The sequence below is a fragment of the Dendropsophus ebraccatus genome, chromosome 2 (genome assembly GCF_027789765.1).
Source record: "Dendropsophus ebraccatus isolate aDenEbr1 chromosome 2, aDenEbr1.pat, whole genome shotgun sequence".
NCBI lineage: Eukaryota > Metazoa > Chordata > Amphibia > Anura > Hylidae > Dendropsophus > Dendropsophus ebraccatus.
The window spans coordinates 67,909,025-67,931,827 of record NC_091455.1 but is presented as its reverse complement, the minus strand read 5'-3'; the positions used below and the strand labels follow the sequence as shown (position 1 = coordinate 67,931,827).

The 22,803-nt window shown below is 39.2% G+C and overlaps 1 protein-coding gene across 1 annotated transcript in view; it reads left to right on the top strand.

Moving 5' to 3' along the window:
• COLEC12 (collectin subfamily member 12) overlaps positions 1–22,056 on the top strand; it is a 115,187-nt gene extending 93,131 nt beyond the window's left edge. Inside the window, exons 3-10 of the mRNA XM_069960078.1 lie at positions 2,236–2,358; positions 7,050–7,148; positions 8,548–9,594; positions 12,684–13,190; positions 14,649–14,785; positions 18,259–18,368; positions 19,217–19,362; positions 21,090–22,056. Of these exons, the coding sequence (XP_069816179.1) occupies positions 2,236–2,358; positions 7,050–7,148; positions 8,548–9,594; positions 12,684–13,190; positions 14,649–14,785; positions 18,259–18,368; positions 19,217–19,362; positions 21,090–21,112 (2,192 nt within the window). The 3' untranslated portion in view covers positions 21,113–22,056. The remainder of the gene's footprint in view (positions 1–2,235; positions 2,359–7,049; positions 7,149–8,547; positions 9,595–12,683; positions 13,191–14,648; positions 14,786–18,258; positions 18,369–19,216; positions 19,363–21,089) is intronic.
• Positions 22,057–22,803: the final 747 nt, after the last annotated feature.

Sequence of the window (22,803 nt, the reverse complement as noted above, 5' to 3'; positions counted from 1 at the left end):
GTTCCTGTAAAAAGTCATCTTTTATCATCTGCAGGTTGTGCTACCTGGGCGGGGCTTCACGGCAACAGCACCACTTAAAAAAAGGGGGTGACAGTGTAATTGATAAATCCAAACTGGACTCAAAGATGTACAAATGACAAATGACTATGCTTAATTTAAAATGCACAATGCGTTTCCAAGTTTATAGGCCCTACATCAGATAGTGATTTAGGAAAGTAGTATGAATCCAATGAATGGGGCTATATGCCCAGAAATGTCATAGTTATTTGTATATTTGTAAATGTTTGAATCCCAGACTAATCCCTAGGCCCATCACATCCTGACTGCTTCCTTGGTGACATACAGCTCCATTCTTGACCATGCCTCATTCCTAATGTGTTACTTTTCCGAATCGACAATTTGGGGATCCTCCTGCTGCAATTAAGGGAATTAAGGGTAAAGATATAAGGATCAATTAGCCTCCGCACCCCAGTCTAGCCAATACCGATTCATGTTTATAACAGTACTCTTACAAGGGCGACTAGTTTGTAGTCCTTGTAAAAAAAAAAAAAATTGTTAGTCAGTATACTAACCAAAAGCAGAAAATGTCAGAAGCCGTCTAATAAAAATGCATTTACATGGGGATTTCCAGTAAATGATCTTCCAATGTCCATGGAAATTTTGGCTTAAGGTTAATTGGGAAAATCTGCAACATTATGTGAACTTACCCTAATAAAATAAAAAATATGACAGAACAAGTCAAAAGCAGACAGGCCTGGACTGACCCACGGAGGAGCAGGTGAATTTCCCTGAGCTAGAGTAGTCCCCTCTTGTGTCTTGTTCTAACAGAGAAATAGTCAATAACTCTGCCTCTGTGGCGAGATAATAAGATGTCAAGTCAACTTACCACCGCCATCCTTTGTCTGTGTAGTGGTGGATCCATCTCCTCCCTCCCTGGGCCACCTTGTTGAACTCACAGTGATGCCAGTCAGTCAACAGAAAACTAAAAATGGTTATGGCTCCTGAAAGGAAGGAAGAAAACTAAAATTGGCTGCAACATTACCCTTTCCCGCCTGGACATAACAGTACTACAAGAGTCTTAGAGAGAGCGCACTATGACTTTTAAGTCATATGATCACATGGTCATAACCAAGAACATGCATTTATGTGCATTATGTGAGACCTAGAAATGGTCAGGTAATATTTTCATCTACAGTAAGTGTAGGGTTGGCCCCCAGAATCAATCCACGTGCAGTCCAGCACTGAATGCAGAGTATTCCATTGAAAATGATCTTTTAAAGGGTTGTAATAAAGAGGTACATAGTGTAGGATGGTTTGGAAAATCTGCTAGAAAGTCTGGTCTTTGTAAAGTGGTTGGGACAGGGGGTCTGAAAGAGGTTAGTCTGTCAGAAATGGTTTATTATGTAGAGAAATTGCCATTAGTAATTATAGGAATCAATGTCAGTAAGACTGGCTTCAGGAGTTTGGTTCCTTGTAATGAATATAAGCTTTGATGCTGAAGTACAGATAGTGTTGTTGCTTGAAGGCCAGAAAATTACATATTAGCACTATACATTGTATCTCCTGATAGACATGATCTTATGGCAACTGTTCATGGGGAGCCACTAGACATCAGCACTGATAACTGTGGATAGCTCCTGGCACCACACTGTGCAATAAAGGGTTAGTATCAACCACAATGGCCCTTCTTTACTTACATACTCCTCTAAGGAGCACTCCTTCATTTGCAGTAAAGCAGACTATAGGCTCACCACATGTTCTGTGCACTGCTCTGTTTACTAGCTTTTTGGTCTCCAGATGTGTATTTGTGATACTATAATATCAGCAAATAATGTATGGAAGACATCATATCAAATCTGTCTGTGAACTAGAGATTCTATGCAGTAACTGTGTTACCAGACTAATATGTGCAGCGGATTTAGGGTCAGTATGCTGGCAATTATATTGTATTCTATTATACACATAAAGAAATTATACATTGTTTTATTGTATGTTTTCTATAATATTAACATCTCGTAGCTATCCTGTGATTGGGGAGCATAACCTTCCATCAACACCGCTGCAAAGACTTCTTTCTTACATACTGACACAGCTTTGTGTTTATTATATTAATCCGTGAATATTATAATAAGTGAAATAATTGTACACCTAATCCCCATTAAGTTTTTCCATTAATCATTTTTCTGTATTTAATCTGTATACTGTATTAATGCTATATACTTTTCTTTTTAACAGGCATACAAGAAGGAACCCAGTGTACAAAGTGCAAGAATAACTGGGCATTGAAATTCTCAATAATTCTGCTGTATATTCTTTGTGCCTTACTCACTATCACAGTGTCCATACTGGGATACAAAGGTATGTGCAAGTATCTCACCATGTTAATAATACAAAAACTGTATGTGAGGTCAAGAAACAATGTAAAGTATTAAATATGTCAATGTGCACTTTATTCACGGTGTTAGTATAAAACATTAATCATTTTGGCCATTGTTAGTCTTGTTAGCTGTTCTCATCATATAAAGTGATGGCATATTGCTAGGATTCCCACAAACCCTGAGAATATTTCCCCTTCAAAGTTTTTTTTACCAGCTATTTAAAAACTATGGCAGTGACCCATGTAAGTAAATGGGACCAACTTCAGTTCTTTGCACAACCAGATAGCTGGAAATGCCACTGTACAGGGAGAGCCAGATCTGTGCCCATTATTCTCAGTATCTGGATGTGGAAGTGTACCCTAGCAGTATGCCATTCCTTTAAGGGTATGTTAACACAATGTAAAACAGCAGTCTTAGTTTACTACGGACACTGTATTCAGCAGAAAGCTATGGCTGCTGTATAACATGTTCCTGCGGCTTACACAGCAATATAGGACGCACGTTTCCCCATGAACACAATGTAAAACACGGCCGGGCAGCCGAAACATTGTGTGCACAACTATTTTTTATGGGCACTGTTTACAGGGCAGTGGCCGTAGAAAATAGATATGTCATTATTTTCTGTGGCCGCATTTCAACAATGGCCTTAGTGTATACTGTGTGTTTACTATATGGCCGTTGTTGCATTGAAATCCATGCAAATGTGTTGATTTTATTACCAAACACACTCTTTTCACTGAAAATAACGTCCATTGTTAATTAAATTAATACATAGTGTGAACATGGCCTAAAGATAGTAAAACCCCAGTAAAGCAGTTCATCACCTCTTTGCAGTCACTCTGAAAACAGGATGAGAGGAATGACACATTTGCAGATTATAATAACATTCAGTACCATATCACAGCAGTGACAATGCATCTCATGCTTTATAGAGGGGGGATATGCTTCAGATTTTCAGCAGCAGAAAATTCTCAGTACAACAGTATCTGCACAATTTGTTCCAGCAAATAGGCACCAAATCATGCAGATTTGCTGATGTGGAATATTATGTGGATTATGGTAATAGTATAGAGAAAAAAATGTCTACAGTGGTGCAACAAAAGTAATAAGCATAAAAGCACCATAAAAGCATAGCAATTTCATAGAGAAGGGCAATAGATTGGCTTCAGACATTTCTGAGACTCTCCAAGTTACCTGGGGGCTTGGAGACATCCATGTAAATGCTTAAATGCTGCAGTTAGAAACCAATTCAGATGGATGTATAGTGGTGCCTTGAATTATGAGCATAATACGTTCCGGGACCGTGCTTGTAATCCAAATCCACTCTTAAACCAAAGCAAATTTTCCCATAAGAAATCATAGAAATGCAGACAATTGGTTCCACACCCCAAAAATAAGGATTTATTATTCTGAATAACATGTAAAACAAATGAAACAAACATTCAGAAACAGCAGAATAAGTGGATCTGCTATGATTTGGAAGGTGAGGGAGACTTCCTGGGTCAGAGTACAGGGCTGTAGACCCCGCTATGCAGACCATGCCCCTCCTCTACTCGCGCTCCCACCCAGTACAGGGAGCTCTTAACCCCTTCCCTCCGCAGGACGTACCGACACGTCTTGTGCGGGGGGTGGGGAGGTTCAGAGAGGGACCGCGCCGCAGCCCCGCTATGAACCTCTGCGATCCCGGCTGCTTACTGCAGCACTGGACCGCGGCTTTTAGCGGGTGCTGCCAATCGGCCGCGCCCGCTAATTAGGCCAGTTAGATGCAGCTGTCAAACATGACAGCTGCCTCTAACTGTCTTGTGTCCCTCTGTCCCTGGTGTCTTGTGTTCGGATCTCCCAGCCCCCTCCCCCGCGCGATCGTGTTTATAAATAAATAAACATATTTCATTGCCGCGTGCGTAATCGTCCCAAACATTAAATTATCACATTCCTGATCTCACACGGTAAACGGCGTAAGCGCAAATAAATCCCAAAGTGCAAAATTGTCCATTTTTGGTCGCATCAAATTCAGAAAAATTGTGTTAAAAAGTGATCAAAAAGTCACATATACGCAGGTAAGGTACCGATAGAAAGTACAAATCATGGCGCAAAAAATGACACCTCACTCAGCCCCATAGACCAAAGGATAACAGCGCTATAGGCCTGGGAATAGAGCGATTTTAAAGAACATTTCGTTTTTTTGAAAGGTTTTGATTTTTTATAAAAGTTATATAAGTTACATATCGTTGTAACCATAACAACTTGAGGAACATGCAAAACAAGTCAGTTTTACCATATGGCGCATGGCATAAACAGAAAACCACCCTAAATAAAAAATATTGAGTTTTATTTTCAATTTCACTGTGCATATAATTTTATTTTGGTTTCGCAATATATTTTATGCAAAAGATAAGTCTACCATTGCAAAGAACAATTAGTTGCACAAAAAATAAGGGCTCATGTGGGTCTGTAGGTGAAAAAATGCGAGTGCTATGGCCTTTTAAACCCAAGGAGGAAAAAACAAAAACGCATAAACGAAAATATGCCCAGGAGGGAAGGGGTTAAACCAAAGCAATGCTCTTAAACCAAGTCAGAATTGTGAAAAACTGTGAGCTCTTAAACCAAGGTACCACTGTAATGGATTTTCAGGCATAATATCTGCCACACATTACCTCATATCGCTTCACACAGGGTATGTTCCTACACATTTGAGTTTTATCACATTAACTCAACGAAGGACGGCTGGACGACAATTAAATAATTAATTAATGCAATTAAATTATTAATTACGGCAATGAAATGATGCAGCAGTGCAATGAAAATGCAATATGAATGTATGTGTGAACACTGCACCTAGTTAAGTGATACCCTCAAACAGGGCCTCATTTACCTACCAATAGGCTTGCTATAAAGAATACTATAATTCTGTTGTTACAAAGCTTATAGCCGGTGCCTGCTTCTGGAGCTTGCTAGGCACACTACAATTTTACACCTTCCATTAATCTGTGTTGGAGTCAGTGATGCACATCGTAGTAGAAACAATATTAGTAGCCATGATGTGTGAAAAAGATATACAGTATGTGCCCAAAGCACTGAACCACATTATTGATTTCATTTTCAAACCTTCTCTGGAAAAATAAAAGTTGGAATATGTTTCTTGTTAAAGGAGAAGTCCAGCGAAAATTTTTTATTAATGTATTGTATTGCCCCCCAAAAGTTATACAAATCACCAATATACACTTATTACAGGAAATGCTTATAAAGTGCTTTTTTCCCTGCACTTACTACTGCATCAAGGCTTCACTTCCTGGATAACATGGTGATGTCACGACCCGACTCCCAGAGCTGTGCGGCTGTGGCTGCTGGAGAGGATGATGGCAGAGAGATGCTCTGTGTCCTCCAGTGCCCTGTGTCCCTCAGTGTCCCCCTGCCATCATCTTCTCCAGCAGCCACAGCCCGCACAGCTCTGGGAGTCAGGTCGTGACATCACAATGTTGTCCAGAAAGTGAAGCCTTGATGCAGTAATAAGTGCAGGGAAAAAAGTCACTTTATGTGAATTTCCCATAATAAGTGTATATTGGGAGTTGTATAACTTTTGGGGGGCAATACAGTACTTTAATAAAATTTTTCACCGGACTTCTTTAATCAGAACATGGCTAAAAGCTTTTAGATTAGTATTTTAAGCATGGTATCTACAGTATCTTATTTGACCATATTTCAAAGGTAGAAAGAGTTTGTTGTATAATATAATTCCATAGTATTATAATATGTTTTCATAGTACATAATACCATTGTAATGATGTAAGCATCCCCAAGCAAGCACATTATAAATAGACTATTCTGACTTCACAGAGTCTTATAAAAGGGCAATCATTACACCTCCAGCATTTGTTAGAGAAACCAAAGCTCACTTATCTCTGCTATTAAGATATTAAGGTGTTTAGTCTAAAGGTGGCAATTTACTATCAATAACTGTCATCAATAATCTCCTGTCCTCCCCATACACAGGAACGTTTAGCACGGCCGAGTGTTCCTGTGTCCCCTATAGGGAGTGGAGGTTTGTACTCTCTACCCCTATCATCATCGACATGCGCTATCTGTGATCTGTGGAAAGAGCAACATACACCTTATACTGATGTACGAACCTGCCGCGATCGGTGTGTACAGCCAACAAAAGTATAAAGTATATGAAGAGCTTAAAAGGAAAATATCAGCAGGCTAGACAAATTTAACCTGCTGATAGCCCTTATAGCGCCCGGGATGCTGAGGAGGAATGTATGTCTCTTACCTTCCTCCTTGGAGCCAGTCCTGCGCTGTTAGTCAGAGCAATCTTTGCTCTGGTGCATTGTAAGGAGCACTGCTGTGTCATTGGCCGGCTCCCTCTAATAATAATCAATGGATCGGTCGGATGACATGGCAGTGCTCCTAACAGTTCACTGGAGCGAAGATTACTCTGACTAACAGTGTAGGACCAGTGCCAAGGAGGAAGGTAACACACATACCTTCTTCCTCAGCGTCCCAGGCGCTATAAGGGGCTATCAGCAGGTTAGATTTGTCTACCCTGTTGAAAGTTCCCCTTTAAATTTTTTACTCTCAGAATAAAGGATGTGATTATACAGAAAGGATATATGACCCCTGACAGTAACTGTACAAAGAGCCAATAACATACACTTTTTTATTTTTTAACAGTTGTAGAAAGAATGGATGGAGTTTCAGATGACATAGAAAAATCACATAGAGGTTACAATAATAAGATCTCTGAGGTGGAGCAGAACTTGAAGAAACTAGGTAAGATCTAATTTTATTATTGCCTATATTGTATCAGTCACAATCACTATCTATTCGGTGGTAACAATGAGCAGCACAACTACAACACAACAAAGTGAAAAGATAAACGGATGTCCATGGTGTCATAGACTGAACCACCTAGTTAGCTATCATACAGTGATACAGTAGATGTAATAATGAGACATATAATTCATAGAAACCGAAATAGCTGAGTGTTACTCGTATGACTGTCGTAGGCCGCCATCACACCCTGCAGCTTTTGAGCCAAAACTAAAAGTGGATTCAAGAGGAATGGGAAGTATAAAGGAAGGATGTTTACTTATTCTTCCTGCTGGATTGACTTCTGGCTTTAGCTCAAAAACTGGAGTGGAAATAAAAAAAAAAATAAAACATCCATGTTTCACAGCAGCCGTATACAACGATTCACTAGGAACAACATGACATGGTGAAGAAGGGGTGATATCTGATTAATGTAGAAACGCATTGAAAATAAGTTTTTTACAAAGTTGCAAAAACCAGCCATAACCAACCATCTTCTACAAATTGTTTCAAACTTCTTAATCGATTTCCTATCAGATATATACCCCTTTCTAACCTAATGACTAGAGATGAGCAAACTTGCCGAAAGTTCAGGTTCAGACAAACCCGAACGATCTGCATGTGAATTCTGCTGCCTGGAGATGTGGATGCAGCCTGAGGACTACCTGGAAAGCATAGATACAGCCATAACATAATCATGGGTGGTAGTTATGTATTATGTATTAATACAACCATCTGTTAATTAAGTATTTAACCATTTTGGTGTTTTATGTTTAAAATAGAAGTTTCTCCTATTGACATTAATAGGGACCCCTCCAATCTGTTGTGTCTTTGTCCATGGGGCTAAATGGACAAAGGCTGTTAAAAGCAGCTTAGGCAAGATGGCTGCCTCCATAATATACTTAAAAAAAAAAGAAAAAAGATCAGAAACAGATTAGTAAAAAAAAAAATCTATTTCAGTGTCTGGCTCAGTAATCATTCGTGATCCCCCTCTAGATTAGCTTCTTGGGCTAATAGTGGATATAGCTTTGTTTTTACCTATTTTTCTACTTTCCTGATTGATTCTTAAACACAAATGATAAAGACAAGACGAGCAGCAACTTTAAGTGCCTGCACATTCTGTTATGTAACAAAAACCTGCCTCTGCCAATTTCTCCTGATTTTCCATTTACATGCATAGATTTTTCTGATTGTGCAATATGTCTCTAGAGGATATTTTTTAGCTTTTCATCAGGGTGATTGGAACACGTTTCAGAATGAGTCACTGAAACAAAAACCTCAGTTTAAGGTAGGGCAGATAAATATATGATCACATTGCCAATTTGACATCCCTTCCTACCATATGGTATATATTTTGCAGATGATCAAGCTGGAGAAAAGTCAGTCAATACTAACACAGAACTCTCCAGCGTGAGGTCGGATATCTTAGCCATTCGTCAACAACTACGCGAGATCACAGAAAAAAGTAGCAGAAACAAAGACACCCTAGAGAAACTACAAGAAGCTGGTGGCCTTCTAGATGCAAAACAAAGCCAAATGAAGAGCGCCTTAGACAATAACTCTCTGATGATCAATGGAGTCAACCAGACTTTACAGGTATATAACAGTTATGTTTCCAGTTTACAGCAGGACACCAGCAGTCTGCAGACAAATCTCCAAAGCCAAATGCAGTCAAGCAACATACTCACCATGAGTATAAGTAACCTAAACTTGACACAGACCCAGCAAAGGACAGTAATAAGCACCTTGCAGAGGTCTGTGGATGATACCAGCCAAGCTATTCAACGGATCAAGAATGATTTCCAAAGCCTTCAACAAGCTGTTCTTCAAACTCGGAAGGATACAGACTGGTTGAAAGAAAGAGTCCAGAACCTACAAAACATTGCCACAAATAACTCGGTTCTAGTCAAGGCCAACAATGAGACTGTAGAAGAAATGAGCAACCAGCTCAACAATCTTGGCATTCAGATTGAGAACATTACTATGACCGCACAAGCCAACGAGCAAAACCTAAAGGATCTCCAGGATTATCATAAAGAATACGAGAATAGGACAAATGTCAAATTCAACTATTTGGAAGAACGGTTCCAGAAATTTGAGGAAGATATAGTAGGGATTATTACCAATATTAGTTACACTGCTCACCATCTAAGGACGCTGACTAGTAACCTCAACGATGTAAGAACAACATGCACTGATACGCTGGGTAAACACACCGAAGATTTAATTCAGCTGAATAACTCTATCTCCAGTATTCAGCTAGACACCTCTTCTCTCAGGACTCAACAGGATATAATGAGACAGAGACTAGACAACGAAGTAGCCAATTTATCAATAATCATGGAAGAAATGAAGGTGGTCGATTCAAAGCATGGACAACTAATAAAGAATTTTACCATATTGCAAGGTAGGTCCATATTCACTTTTATTTAGACAAATGTTCCTAGTTTAACTGCTATAATTTTATGATTATTGGCTTTCGGTTATAAAAAAGAATGTTGAAACAGTTTCTTACTATCACACGTAAAAAGCGACCATAACCTTGATAACTTTATAGAGTGCTTGAGGCTTTTATTTAGTTATGCAATGCAGTAAAAATATTGAGAAGCAGCTGGTAGAGGAGTGACTGTGAACTATGGTTCAACTCTTCCAAACGCCCATCTAAAAATGAAGCCTTTTAAATACTACCATGTGTTTAGATGTATAACTGGGGGCCATTAGTTTCTAAATACACATTGAGATAAATAGAAATGTAAGTCACAGCCTTTTCATATTTTCATATTGACTTAAAGGGGTACTCCAAAATACAGATATTTATAGCATATTTACAGGATACGCCGTATATATCTGGTAGGTCAGCATCCCACCTCATTGGAAATATAAAATTTAAAGTGACTTTAGGAGCTGCGTATGAGAGAAGTGGAAGGTTTGTTGTCTATGACTCGATCTATTGAAGTCTATGGAAGTACAATGCTTATGTATATGTCCTAGAAGTTCTTATTCGGAAATTCACTTAAAGGGAACCTGTCACCAAGACAATGCTATCTAATCCATCCCCACTATGTTATAGAGCAAGATGAACTGAGCAGATTACAAGTTATACTGAATCTTTTTCAATAAAGATATATATTAATTCACTCCCCTACTTCTGCTCTATAACATGATACCGATAGCTTAGGTAGCATTTTCATGGTGACAGGTTCCCGTTTAAAGAGGTTGTCCAGTGAGCGGAAGACAGCTAAAGCCTTCTGCTTGTTGGTGCTGAAACCTTTTTCTCCCCCTCCCTTCTGAGATGAAGGGGTGAGGCTAAGTCAAGCACCCGCACACGATGTCCAATAGCTGCACAGTGTCCACAATATTGGAGATACGGCACAGCTATTTGAACCACGTCTCGGAAGGCTTACTTATGAGACTTGGGATCTAAAAAAGTGAGTGACAGAGAGCAGAAGGCTTCAGCCACCTTCTGATTACCGGACAACCCCTTTAACCTTTTCTGGAAAAACTAATACAACCTTGGTGGAACTGAACAGATCCTACTGGAATACACTGTGGTCCATCAAGCATCGGTAGTACCTCACCTGTGGTGGATCTAGCTACGTAAACTGGTTTTAAGTAGAAAGCATAACATAAGTTTGAACACAGCATTTCTAGAAAAATACTATAGATAAGTAAATCAGAATTGAAAACTATTTACAAAGTTTGGTATTTTTGACTTTTTTTATTTACTGGTCACATTTTAATGACATATATTTTGCAGCCAAATGAGAGCTGATTGTTAGATTCTGTAAAGCTCATTCATTAGTGATAACCCATATGGCTTTAGAAAAGACTACGAGTGACATTGTTCAGTCCCCTCGTTCAGCACTTTTTAATGACTAACTAAAAAGAAGACACAGGAAGCTTTCAAGACTACACATATCTCTTCTTCAGGCGTACCTTTATTTGCTGCTACAGCAGTCTACTCCTCTCTTCATACTGATGCATATGCTTTACATCACATGTCTACTGCACTGTTCCAGTAGGAAGAGACCTAGTTAGAGGCCTGATGAAGAGACCTAGTTAAAAATCGTGAAAGCTTGTCATTTGACATTTATCCATTAAAAAAACCCCTCCCCGCTGCAGTAAAGCCCCCCCCCAATACTGTATACCCCTCTCCCCCCACTGTAGTTGTTCCCCCATACTGTATACATCTCCCCTCTGCAGGTATTTCCCATACTTTATCCCTCCTCTGTAGTTGACCCATGTACCCATTGCCCCCCCATATCCAACGTCCCCTACTGTCCATCATCTTACCCCACATGCCTCCTCTGCAAATTGCGTTGAGCAGGTGTAGGCAGAGCATAAGAAGTCTGGCACCGATTGGCTGATGCTCAGCACCCGGTGTCAGACATCTGGTCAGCTGACTTCAACTCTGGCTTACTTTTGGAGTAGGGCATATATTTCAAGCCTACTCCAAAAAACCTGCAAAAAGAAGGTAGGTCTTATTTTAAGGGTAGGTCATTTTTTCTGAGAAACATGGAAGTATTCTCAATTGCTGCTGAGTTTTTTTTTCTTTATTACTAGCAGGAATTGTAAAAGTACAGTGATCCCTTAACTTACAATGGCCTCAGGTTACAATATTCTCTTCTGGACCATTGTAACTTGAGACCAGACTCAACATAAGGATCTGCGGCACATGTAAATAACTAGATGAACAACCAATAAAAGTAGCCATTTTACTGGTAAAACCCCAGTATTACTAAAGTGCATGCTGTCATTGGCTGTCTGGTAGTACCCCCCTCAGTACAGTGTGATACTACATGTCCTGTACTGCTCTTGTGCCGAGATGAGCAGCTCCTTTGGGCACCATGTGAGGACGGCTTCATTTTATTTTTCACTGTGTGAGCTATACAGGACCCTAAAAGTGCTCTGGTAGAATGGGATTTACAATCTCCAGTAGCTCTTTCTGACTCTTGTATGTAAGGACTTGCTTTATCCATAGTAGTTATTTGCTTTATTTCCTTTAAATTTAATTTATCATTTGAGATGACTTTATGGTAGCTTTAAAACAAATTACCAGTTTTCCATAGAGTTTTGGTCTCAAGACATAATAGTTTCAACATATGAGCATCGTGGAATCCATTAATATTGTAACTTGAGGGACCACTATGAATATACATGTACTTCTTAATAACTGGAGAATGAGACCTTTGCATGATTTCTTTTGGTCGGTCTAAAATATTTTAGTGTCTTTAATGTATGTGCATTTGAGTGCTGTTATCACTGTTACTATTTGAAAGACAGTTCAACTTTTTGCATTGCTGTTCACCCCAATTTATAGGACATTGGCCATTAAGAGCAACAAAGTAAGCCCTGTAAAATATTAAAGGGGATCCCACCATAAAAATGTACTTATCCAACGTTTTTTTTTTTTTCTAGCTATGGTTGTTTTTCTTCTCCTTTATGTATATATTTCTAGATAATGAGTGGCTAATTCTTGTTTTATTTTTGTCATAGGACCACCAGGTCCTAGAGGACCAAAAGGTGAGAGAGGACCACCCGGTCCCATGGGACCTCTTGGACCAAAGGGACAGACTGGGGATAAAGGAGAACCAGGGTTGCCTGGACCATCCGGCGAAAAGGGTCTCCCTGGACCGATTGGCCCTCCAGGAGAAAAGGGATCAAGAGGTTCAAAGGGCCCACAAGGAAATAAAGGGCAAAGGGGTTCCCCAGGAAAAAGTGGTGACCCAGGACCTAAAGGCGATCCAGGCTTACCAGGACCACCTGGAACAAATGGACCACCAGGGCCCCCTGGCCCTACAGGCCCACAGGGGATTAAAGGAATCATCGGTGAGCCTGGTATTCCTGGTATTAGGGGGGCACCTGGTCCACCAGGTATACCTGGATTACCAGGATTGCCAGGACCTAGAGGACCACCTGGACCTCCTGGAGATGCTGCAAGATCACTATCATTACATGACTTCTCAACATCTGAACTTGAAATAAACCCACCAGCAGTGCCAGGTAAGTGAAATAGAACTAAAGACAAATAATGACAAAACTATACACCTATACAAAATGTAGAGTTACTGACATGTGCAGATAGCCCATGCTCCCCTATATGGGCAAACAAACTAGAAGAGAGTAGTCCTACAGCATCCGTGTGTGATCAGATTCCACACTTTGTTTTATATCAATGCGTTTGCAGTACTTATTGATATAAAACAAAGTGTGGAATCTGATCACATATGGATGTACTGTTGATGTGAAGAAAGCATAATTAAATGCTGTTGGACTAATCTCTTCAAGTCAAAGAGACATGTCCAAGTTTTGATTATTCAGGGTCTGAATGTTCAGAACGCACCCGATAAGAAGCAGAACCAGCGGAGAGACGACCACACAATTCTGCGCTCTCCCCGATGTATGGAGCAGGACGTCTTCATAAACTTACATTATATGGCCATCCAGGTCAAGTGACACAGAGCTGGGAGAGAATGAAGGGAAGAAAATGTCTCCTGGCTGATATCATTGCGTTGCCATAGTCAATCCATGTCTGGTCCCAGGGTCCAATATCACCTGGTGTCGTAATTTTTTTTTAAAAACACTCTTTTAATGTGACAGTACAGTGTCATTGAGGAAGGTCCTACAGCATCCATGCCCTTGGCCTGCAGCGCCACTCACCCCTTGCTGCCCTTTTTTTTTATTATCTACGCCCCTTGGGCGTGTAGAGCGGGCAGCAAGAATAAAAAGGCACTGCAGGCCTAGGGCACGGATGCTCTGTGCCACATTGTAGCAGATTTACTGCTGAAAATGTGGCAGACGTCTCTATGTTGATTATGTGTTTTAGATACTTTTGGCCTTGTTTGACAAGTGGGTGTGGCCTAGTGGGGGGAGTGGTGTAAGTTAGCTAGAGAGGGGCTTAGCTTGAATGGTACATCATGCTAAAAAATGTGCCAAAATAGACAGTCTATCAAATGTATCAAACTGTGAGAGCTACTGTGATAAACCTGGAGCATTTTTAGACTGGTCTATGCATCAGGGAGTGTTACTGTATTTTCCTCATTCTTTTTACAGTCTAATTACATCTAATTAATTAATTAATTTAATTAAAATACATAAAATAAATTCATAGTTTCACAATTTAAGAAAATTGGACAATGCAAAATGTAATTAAATATATATGGCTAGATTAGGAATTAGATTAAAATCTTGTATCTTTTCAGCTTCCATACAGTCTTCTCCGGAACTCACTTTGACTTTGGGTGTTCAGTGGTTTTATGGCTCCGATAGGCAACATAAGAAACAATGAAGTCCATTATACTCAACAATGCATTTATTTGCAGCGATATAATTACTGAACAGTGGTCGGAATTTTATAAAAATAAAAAATGCATCTGCAGAGTTTATAGTGTAAAATGCTGAATTCAGTTTCAAAGAGATCAGACCACAGATAACTAAATGATAAATATTGTCTTCCCTTAGGCTGTCCATATGAATGGAGGAATTTTACTGACAAATGCTACTATTTTTCAAGTGGAAAAGATATTTTTGATGACGCTAAGCTGTTCTGTGAAGAAAAAGGCGCTAAGTTAGTTATCATAGAAAGTAAAGAAGAGCAGGTAAGTGTTGATGTGGTATGGAGAGCATAGTGAATATTCCAGGAATTTAATGTACGGACTACAATGAAGCAACAGGGGGAAAAAACACAATATATACAAAATAGGGATTACAGGGTATTAACAGGGTGGTGCAGTCAGGACCCACTCTACCGCTCTGGTCCTCAATGTGCAACCATGTCTCGGTTCTGAGATGTGATGTACCATGCCAGCTCAACCTGGCTGTAGCGGTGTCCCGTCTCTGCCACTGAATGCCTAAGCGGGCCTGCTACATCACGTCATAGAACCGAGAAGTGGTTGCACATTAGGGGTTTTCTGGACAAAATGTACTAATGAACTATCTACAGGATAGCTTATCAATCACTGATTGGCAGGGTGTCAACACTCTGCACCCCAGCGTGGATCAGCTGTACAGCGCCCTGACTACACCGGGAATGAAATTTGTCTGTGGAGAAGTGCAGCTCGGCTTCTAATTTAATGTTTAATATGTAAAAGGCTGTCTTATGCACATTAACCTTAGTAATTGTAATAAAAAGCATGTTTGTAATAAAGCCACCTACGGATGCTTTTTTCCCCCTTTTTATTGCGTACACAAAAACATGGTTGACCACGTTTTTGTGTACATTAACCCTTTGGGGACCAGGCCCAAAATGACCCAGTGGACCGGGCAAATTTTGATCTTTGCGCTTTCGTTTTTTCCTCCTCCCCTTCTAAGAGCTCTAGCACTTTCAGTTTTCTATCTACAGGGCCATGTGGGGCTTGTTTTTTACAGGAATAGTTGTACTTTGTAATGGCATCTTTCATTTTACCATAACATGTATGACGGAACCCCAAAAATATTACTTATGAAAGATATAAATAAGTGAAATTGTAAAAAAGAATGCAATATGGTAACGTTTGGGGGGTTCCTGTGTCTACGTAATGCACTATATGGTAACAGCGACATGATACTATTACTCTATAGGTCAGTCCGAACACAACCATATGCAGGTTACACAGATTCTCTAATGTTATTTTTTTTTTTTTATGAAATCCTTTTTTTTTTGCAATAAATTATTAATAAAATTGGCCTATTGTGACACTTATAACGGTTTTATTTTTTCACCTACGGGGCTGTATGGGGTGTCATTTTTTCCGCCATGATCTCTAGTTTTTAGTAATACCATATTTGTAAAGATCGGACGTTTTGATCACTTTTTATTGATTTTTTTTATATATAATGTAACAAAATTGGTAATCCGCACACTTTTTTCCCTCTTTTTGTCTACGCCATTCCCCTTTCGCAATGATGCTTGTTATATTTTAATAGATCGGACAATTACGCACGCTACGGTTTATTATATGTTTATTTATTTATTTTTATATGTTTTATTTATATAATGGGAAAGGGAGGTGATTTCAACTTTTATTAGGGGAGGGGCTTTGGGGTAGTGTATTAGTGATTTTAACTTTTATTTTTTACACATTTTAAGTCCCATTGGGGGACTTGTACATACATGACTTTGATTTTATACACTGATCATTGCTATGCCATAGAAATAGCATTGATTAGTGTTATCGGCTCTCTGCTCATTGAGCCTGCCTATGCAGGCTTAGTGAACAGATCGCCGATTGGACCGCACTGAGGCAGGTGAGAGACCTCCGGCGGTTCGTTTTAACAATCGGGACCCCCGCAGTCACACTGCAGGGGTCCCGATCGGTAAGTGACAGGGGACTCCCCCGTCACTTACACTTTAAGTCTGGGTTCACATTATGTATATTTGAGGCTGTATTTGGTCCTCATGTCAGGTCCTCATAGCAACCAAAACCAGGAGTGGATTGAAAACACAGAAAGGATCTGTTCACATAATGTTGTAATTGAGTGGATGGCCGCCATATAACAGTAAATAACGGCCATTATTCCGATATAACAGCCGTTGTTTTAAAATAACAGCACATATTTGCCATTAATGTTCGGACTGACATTATGTGAACATAGCCTTTCTGTGTTTTCAATCCACTCCTTGTTTTGGTTGCTATACAGCCTCAAATATACAGCCTCAAATATACGTAGTGTGAACCCAGCAAAACGCTGCGGCCGCGATTGGTGGTGTTTAAGGAATTAATGGCACGCTGCAGTGCGATCGCTGCAGCCTGTCATTAACGGTGAGGTGTCAGCTGCGGGCTTCATAGCTCAGGACGTACCGGTACGTCCTTGGACGTCTGGGCACAGAATTCCAGGACGTACTGGTACGTCCTAGGTCGTCTAGGGGTTAAAAATAACCATTTGAAAACAAATATGTTAAATGGACTGTAAAAATGCAGTGTGAATTCAGCCTTAGTTGTTTTTAATAAACCTTTTATTTTAGAGGGCTTTACAAATGACAAGCATCAATACAGCGAACATAACAAAATCAAGAAAAAACTAAATGAATAAAGTACTAGGCTATGTTCACACAACGTCAAAAATTAAGTAAAGGCGCCCGATTTTGATATTTAAAAAAACGTCAGTTTTTGCTGCAATTTAGCTGACTGCAATGGCAATGCATTCAAGTCAATGGAAAGAAGGACGTCCAATGCGTACAATGCATTGAATAACGGACGTTTTTACCGCGAACGTCAAAATAATGAAAATGATCATTATGTTCGGACGGCTTTTGCAAACAGAGGACGTTTTTTATTAATTGTTCACACGCAGTTTTTCTTTTTTTCTTCGTTATTACTATTAAATTCAATAAACTTTTCAATTAAGCCGCACCCAAAGAGCAATTAGTAACCCCAAACTAGAATAATGTACCAACAGCCGTCATTGCACTAAGGGGAGGCCAGACAGCTAAATGGCGTCCGTTATTTCAGACTCAAAATGACGGATGTCATTTTAAATGGAGATCGAAAAACGTTGTGTGAACATAGCCCAAACAAGACTGATACATAGGAACAGAGGACCTTGCCCAGGGAGCTTAACACATACAATATGCATGGTTTTCTATTGTTCATTTGGTTCCTAAATGCAAAATGTACCTTTTAACTAGTCTTTATTAAATGAAAATTTCTACGATTTTATTCATCTACGCACTCCTGTACATAGATGGCTTTGCTGCTACTTGATGTACATGCAATAGCATACAGTAGCTAAAGAGTGCTGTCTTCTGAAAACTTATGTCATCTGCTCTCTCTGATGTGCCCTCCCTTCTCTCAGAGTAGCACAGCAGGGTAAGCTGTATTAATAGGGGGGAGGCTGCATGGTAAAGTTTTGACTTTGGGCTTTGTAGAGATATCTAATCTTTACCATATCAGCAGGGAAAAAAATGCTTACATTGTGGCGAAAAAATCCAAGGCAGTTAAAAATCTACCCTCTCTGAAAGCACTGAATCTAGCCTCCTGAATACAATTATAGTGATGATGTTGTAGTGTATAAGGAAGAGTTTTGATTTTGAAGTCATGAAATATATTGGATAATTTCACTGATTATTTCAACCTGGGTTTTGTCTTGATAGCAATTCATAAAGAAGCAAACAAGTGCAAGAGGCAATTTTTGGATTGGTCTTACCGACAAGGAAGAGGAGAATGTATGGAAGTGGCTGGATGGTACCATACCAACTTTCACGTATGTATAAAAGCAAGGACATGTTTCAAACCTTAATGAATGATAGCCTGGCAGATTAGGTCGATCTAATAAATGTTACTTAAAAAGGCTTTACTGGAAAATTTGTAAAGGCAGTTTATTAGAAGGGTATTCCCATGTAAGACCTCAAACCATCTACACCCACATGTATCAGAGAATATGCCATAAATGTCCTAGATAGGATGTAATGATTGACACTTACAAAATGCATACATTGTCTATTAATAAACTACATGAAATAATAATCTAACCATAATGCAACTTTAGGATTATGTTATCTCCTGTCACATGCACACTGGCCCATGGGGTTTGTAATATTTGTTCTCCCCTTTGTATACTCTAATATCATGTATTTGTTGGATCCCTAAGGAGGGCAACAGGATTTGCCTGGGACACAAATTGGCAGGGATGCAGGAAATAGGAAGTAAAAAAAGTTATACTCACCCTAACAGCCACTCCAGGTCCAGAACCGCTAATTCCGCTTTGGAGACCCTGGCAGTAGTGTTTAAATGGCGTCTCTGTTTACTAAGTACTTGATGATGCAGCTAGTCACTGACTTCTGTGGTCCCATGAACTTGCGTTTGACTGCTGAATTAACAGGACCTTCATCTGGGCACTCTGAATCAGAAGTGAGTGAAAGGGAGAGTACAGCTTTTTATTAGTTCTTCCATTCCCTGTACTCTGGCAATTTTGTGTCAAGCCAGAAAGTCTGTTTAAAATTTATTCAGCCAATATATAGCAGCACAGGTTGTGGTGCCTAAACTATATTTTATATTTAACGGAACCATGTGTGCTTTACTAATGTATCTATTATAAATTGTAAATTGCAGAAACTGGAAAGCTGGTCAACCTGACAACTGGACCCCTGAAATGGGACCCGGAGAAGACTGTGCAGGGCTAATATATTCAGGCTTGTGGAACGATTTCCATTGTGAAGATTTCAATAACTTTATTTGTGAGAAAGATATAGACAAAGGTAAATGTATGTTTAACCTGCAAACAAGAAGGGGCATTGCATATAATGCCAAACACATAATAAGTAAAGATGAGCAAACCGGGTTCGGGTCGATCCGAACCCGAACGTTCAGTATTTGATTAGCTGGGGCTGCTGAACTTGGATAAAGCTCTAAGGTTGTCTGGAAAACATGGATACAGCCGATGACGATATCCATGTTTTCCACATAGCCTTAGGGCTTTATCCATCTTCAGCAGCCACCGCTAATCAAATGCCGAAAGTTCGGGTTTGGATCGACTCGAGCATGCTCAAGTTTTGCTCATCTCTAATAATAAGTGATGTTTTATAGGATGAGACCATTTCTTTCCCTAGTCATTTTTTACAGTTTGCTGTATAGGATCTGAGTAGAATGTTCAAACTGAGCATCTTATCAGTTTTCAATGTCAGTGACTACATACAACATACTAATTTTTATAAAGCTGTGTGTACCATTCTCAATTCCCACAATTTAAAGCAGTTTGGCATCACACAATTCAAGGTTACTGATTCATATAGGCTGAACTGTTTATATGCTTTAGCACTGTAGCAGTAATTCTGATAGGGGGAGAGTCTACTAAAGCATATTCTCCAGGGCTCTCCAGCATTGCTAGTTTAAAGGGAAAGCAAAGAGCCAATAGACTTGTGGCTCCCACCACCTAGGTTACTGTCTGCAGCCCTTCTCAGGCTACTGCCAGCAGACATGGAAGTTTTAAAAGATTTAGGTCCAGACTTATCAATCTCAATGAAACAAATATGGTGTAAGTTGCTTATAGCAAGTACAACTCTGCTTTAATTTTACCCGAGCTTGTTATAGAGAAACTATCAGCAGGTTAGAAGTATCTGACCTGCTGGTAGCTCCCTATACTGCATGGGGTGCTGAGGATTAATATAAATTTCTTACCATCATCCATGGTGCTGTTTATGCAATATTAGGACTTAAGTCCATATGCAAATATGTCCTTTTGGTGCACTGGGGGCGGTGCTACCACGCCCAGTGCACTGTTCCCCCCGGCCACAACAACACCCCTGGTCTCAAGTTACGATGGTCCACAAAGGACCATTATATGTTGAAAATATTGTAACCTGAGACATTGTAAGTTGAGGGACCACTGTAAGGCTACGTTCACACAACGTTTTTTCAGCTCTGTTTAAAATTACATCCGTCATTTTAAGTCTAAAATAACAGACGTCATTTAGCTGTCTGGCCTCTCCTTAATGCAATGACTGGTATTTGTACATTATTCTAGTTTGGGTTACTAATCGTCCTTTGGGTGCGGCTTAATTGAAAAGTCCATTGAATTTAATAGTAAAAACAGAGAAGGAACGGTGACAAAGGAAAAACTGTGTGAACAACTAATAAAAAAGTCCGCTGTTCGAAAAAGACGTCCAAAAATAATGATCATGTTCATTATTTTGACGTCCACAGTAAAAACGTCCATTATTCAATACATTGTGTGCATTGGACATCCGTCTTCCTATTGACTTCAATGCATTGCCAGTGCAGTCAGTTAAATCGCGGCAATAACAGACGTTTTTGTAAATATCAAAATCGTCCGCCCTTGCTCTATTTTTGACGTTGTGTGAACATAGCCTATTTGTTTCTTTTCTGTGTGTGAACCTAGCCGTATAGTCATGGCAATTGTGATGTAGGTGTACCGGACCATCTGATATCAGTACTAAAAATGTGTTGCATCATTTTTGTTTGATAGGTCAAGCTTCAGATGTCTCCTAGACTAGGACGTTTCATGGACATGGAATATTAAACTACTTTCCTTTTAAAGGAAAACATAAAGTGGAACTGGATTACATTACACCCACAAAATCAATGAAGCACTGAATCTGGACCAACCAAACGTTCAGCAAAACTTTTCTTACAATTTATTTTTCCATGAACTTTGCTGCTCACTGACCATTGACTATTAACTTAGAGTTAGCTATGTAACAAAAAAATATATAAATGTCAACATGGGAAATATTGATACAATTTTTCATACCTATGCAATATCTCTAGGAATATATGGATATATTTTGGATATAGGTCTACCGGCTTTACTCAAACAGTGATGTATAACTAAACCAGTTATAGGAGAAGAATAATACAGGTTTATAGTTCTTATTCAATGGAATATTTTTGTAAAAGCTTTTGAAAACATTTGTATTTTTGTACAAGATACTAGCATTTTTATTATTTTTGTATTTTAGAATTTATTTGCCAAAGAAAACAATATTGAGGTATATTCAATATGGTATAAACAGCCGTTCACTTATAAAGAAATGTTATCACACATAACTTGCCATGTTAATGTTCAAGTGATTTATGTCTAGGAAATTTTTACTATTATTTGCCAAATTTTTTCATCTGTGGGAACCGAGTAATGGGGCCAAACTATTAAACAGAAATATGATCCCTGCTTGCTCTAGGTTATATTGTACAAGATGTAGTATCCAAAATGGTTACCAGCACAGCTATGAATTCCAGATAGGACGTGAGCCTCTTACTCTTCCTGCCAAAACATTCATTTATTACCGACAATGGTCTCATAAAAGTCATTCTCATTATACCCTATAAGTTTCACATTGGATATGGACTATTATTTTACAGTCTGTCGTTTTTTTAAACAATGGCAGAGAAAAATACAGTAAATATGAAAAAAATAAAACTAATTTTGTCTTTTCCTTTGGTGTTCATAATGTTTTTGATGTTATCAATGTGTTTTCTGCAGTTTTTATTGGGATTTTTTGTGGTCATTTAAAATATCATGTGGTTGGCTGAATATTTTTTTTTCTTACTTGAACACAAATGAGACTGTAATGTTGTAATTAAAAATGTTTTTGTTTTTTTTAACTTTAATGTAAGAGAAAAATGTAGAAAAAAAATGTTTAAGTGAATCTGTGACTGCCTACTGAGCTGGCTACACTGCTCTATCCAGTGGCGAAACCAGCTTGTTAGGCAGTCAGGTCACAGATTCTCTTTAAGTTCCATTTTTTTTAATCCCTTTTCACTGCATGACACACCTCACCTCATACATACTTATACTTTGACACCCGTTAACTCATATATACAAACTGATAGCCGATATCTCCTACCATCTCTGTTGCCGGAGGAGATATCAGTGCACTGAACTGGAGGAAGGGCCTGCCTCCAGTTCACCAGACCTGCTAATTTGCATAGAAAGAACAAAGGCCATATAACAAGAACGGGGCAGCAGATTAAGAAAAGACCAACACCATTGGAATCAGCGCGACAGTGCTGATCTTTGATTGTAACACTTATATCAGCACCTGCTATCAAGAGATAGCAATAAAAAATAACTATAATAAAATCACCTGTAAGGACTAGTCACTCTGAAAGGGATAGTATAAGGTATAGAGATGTGAATAAGATCTGCTCTGTCCAGGCTTGCCCCCTTAGAGTTATTTCAG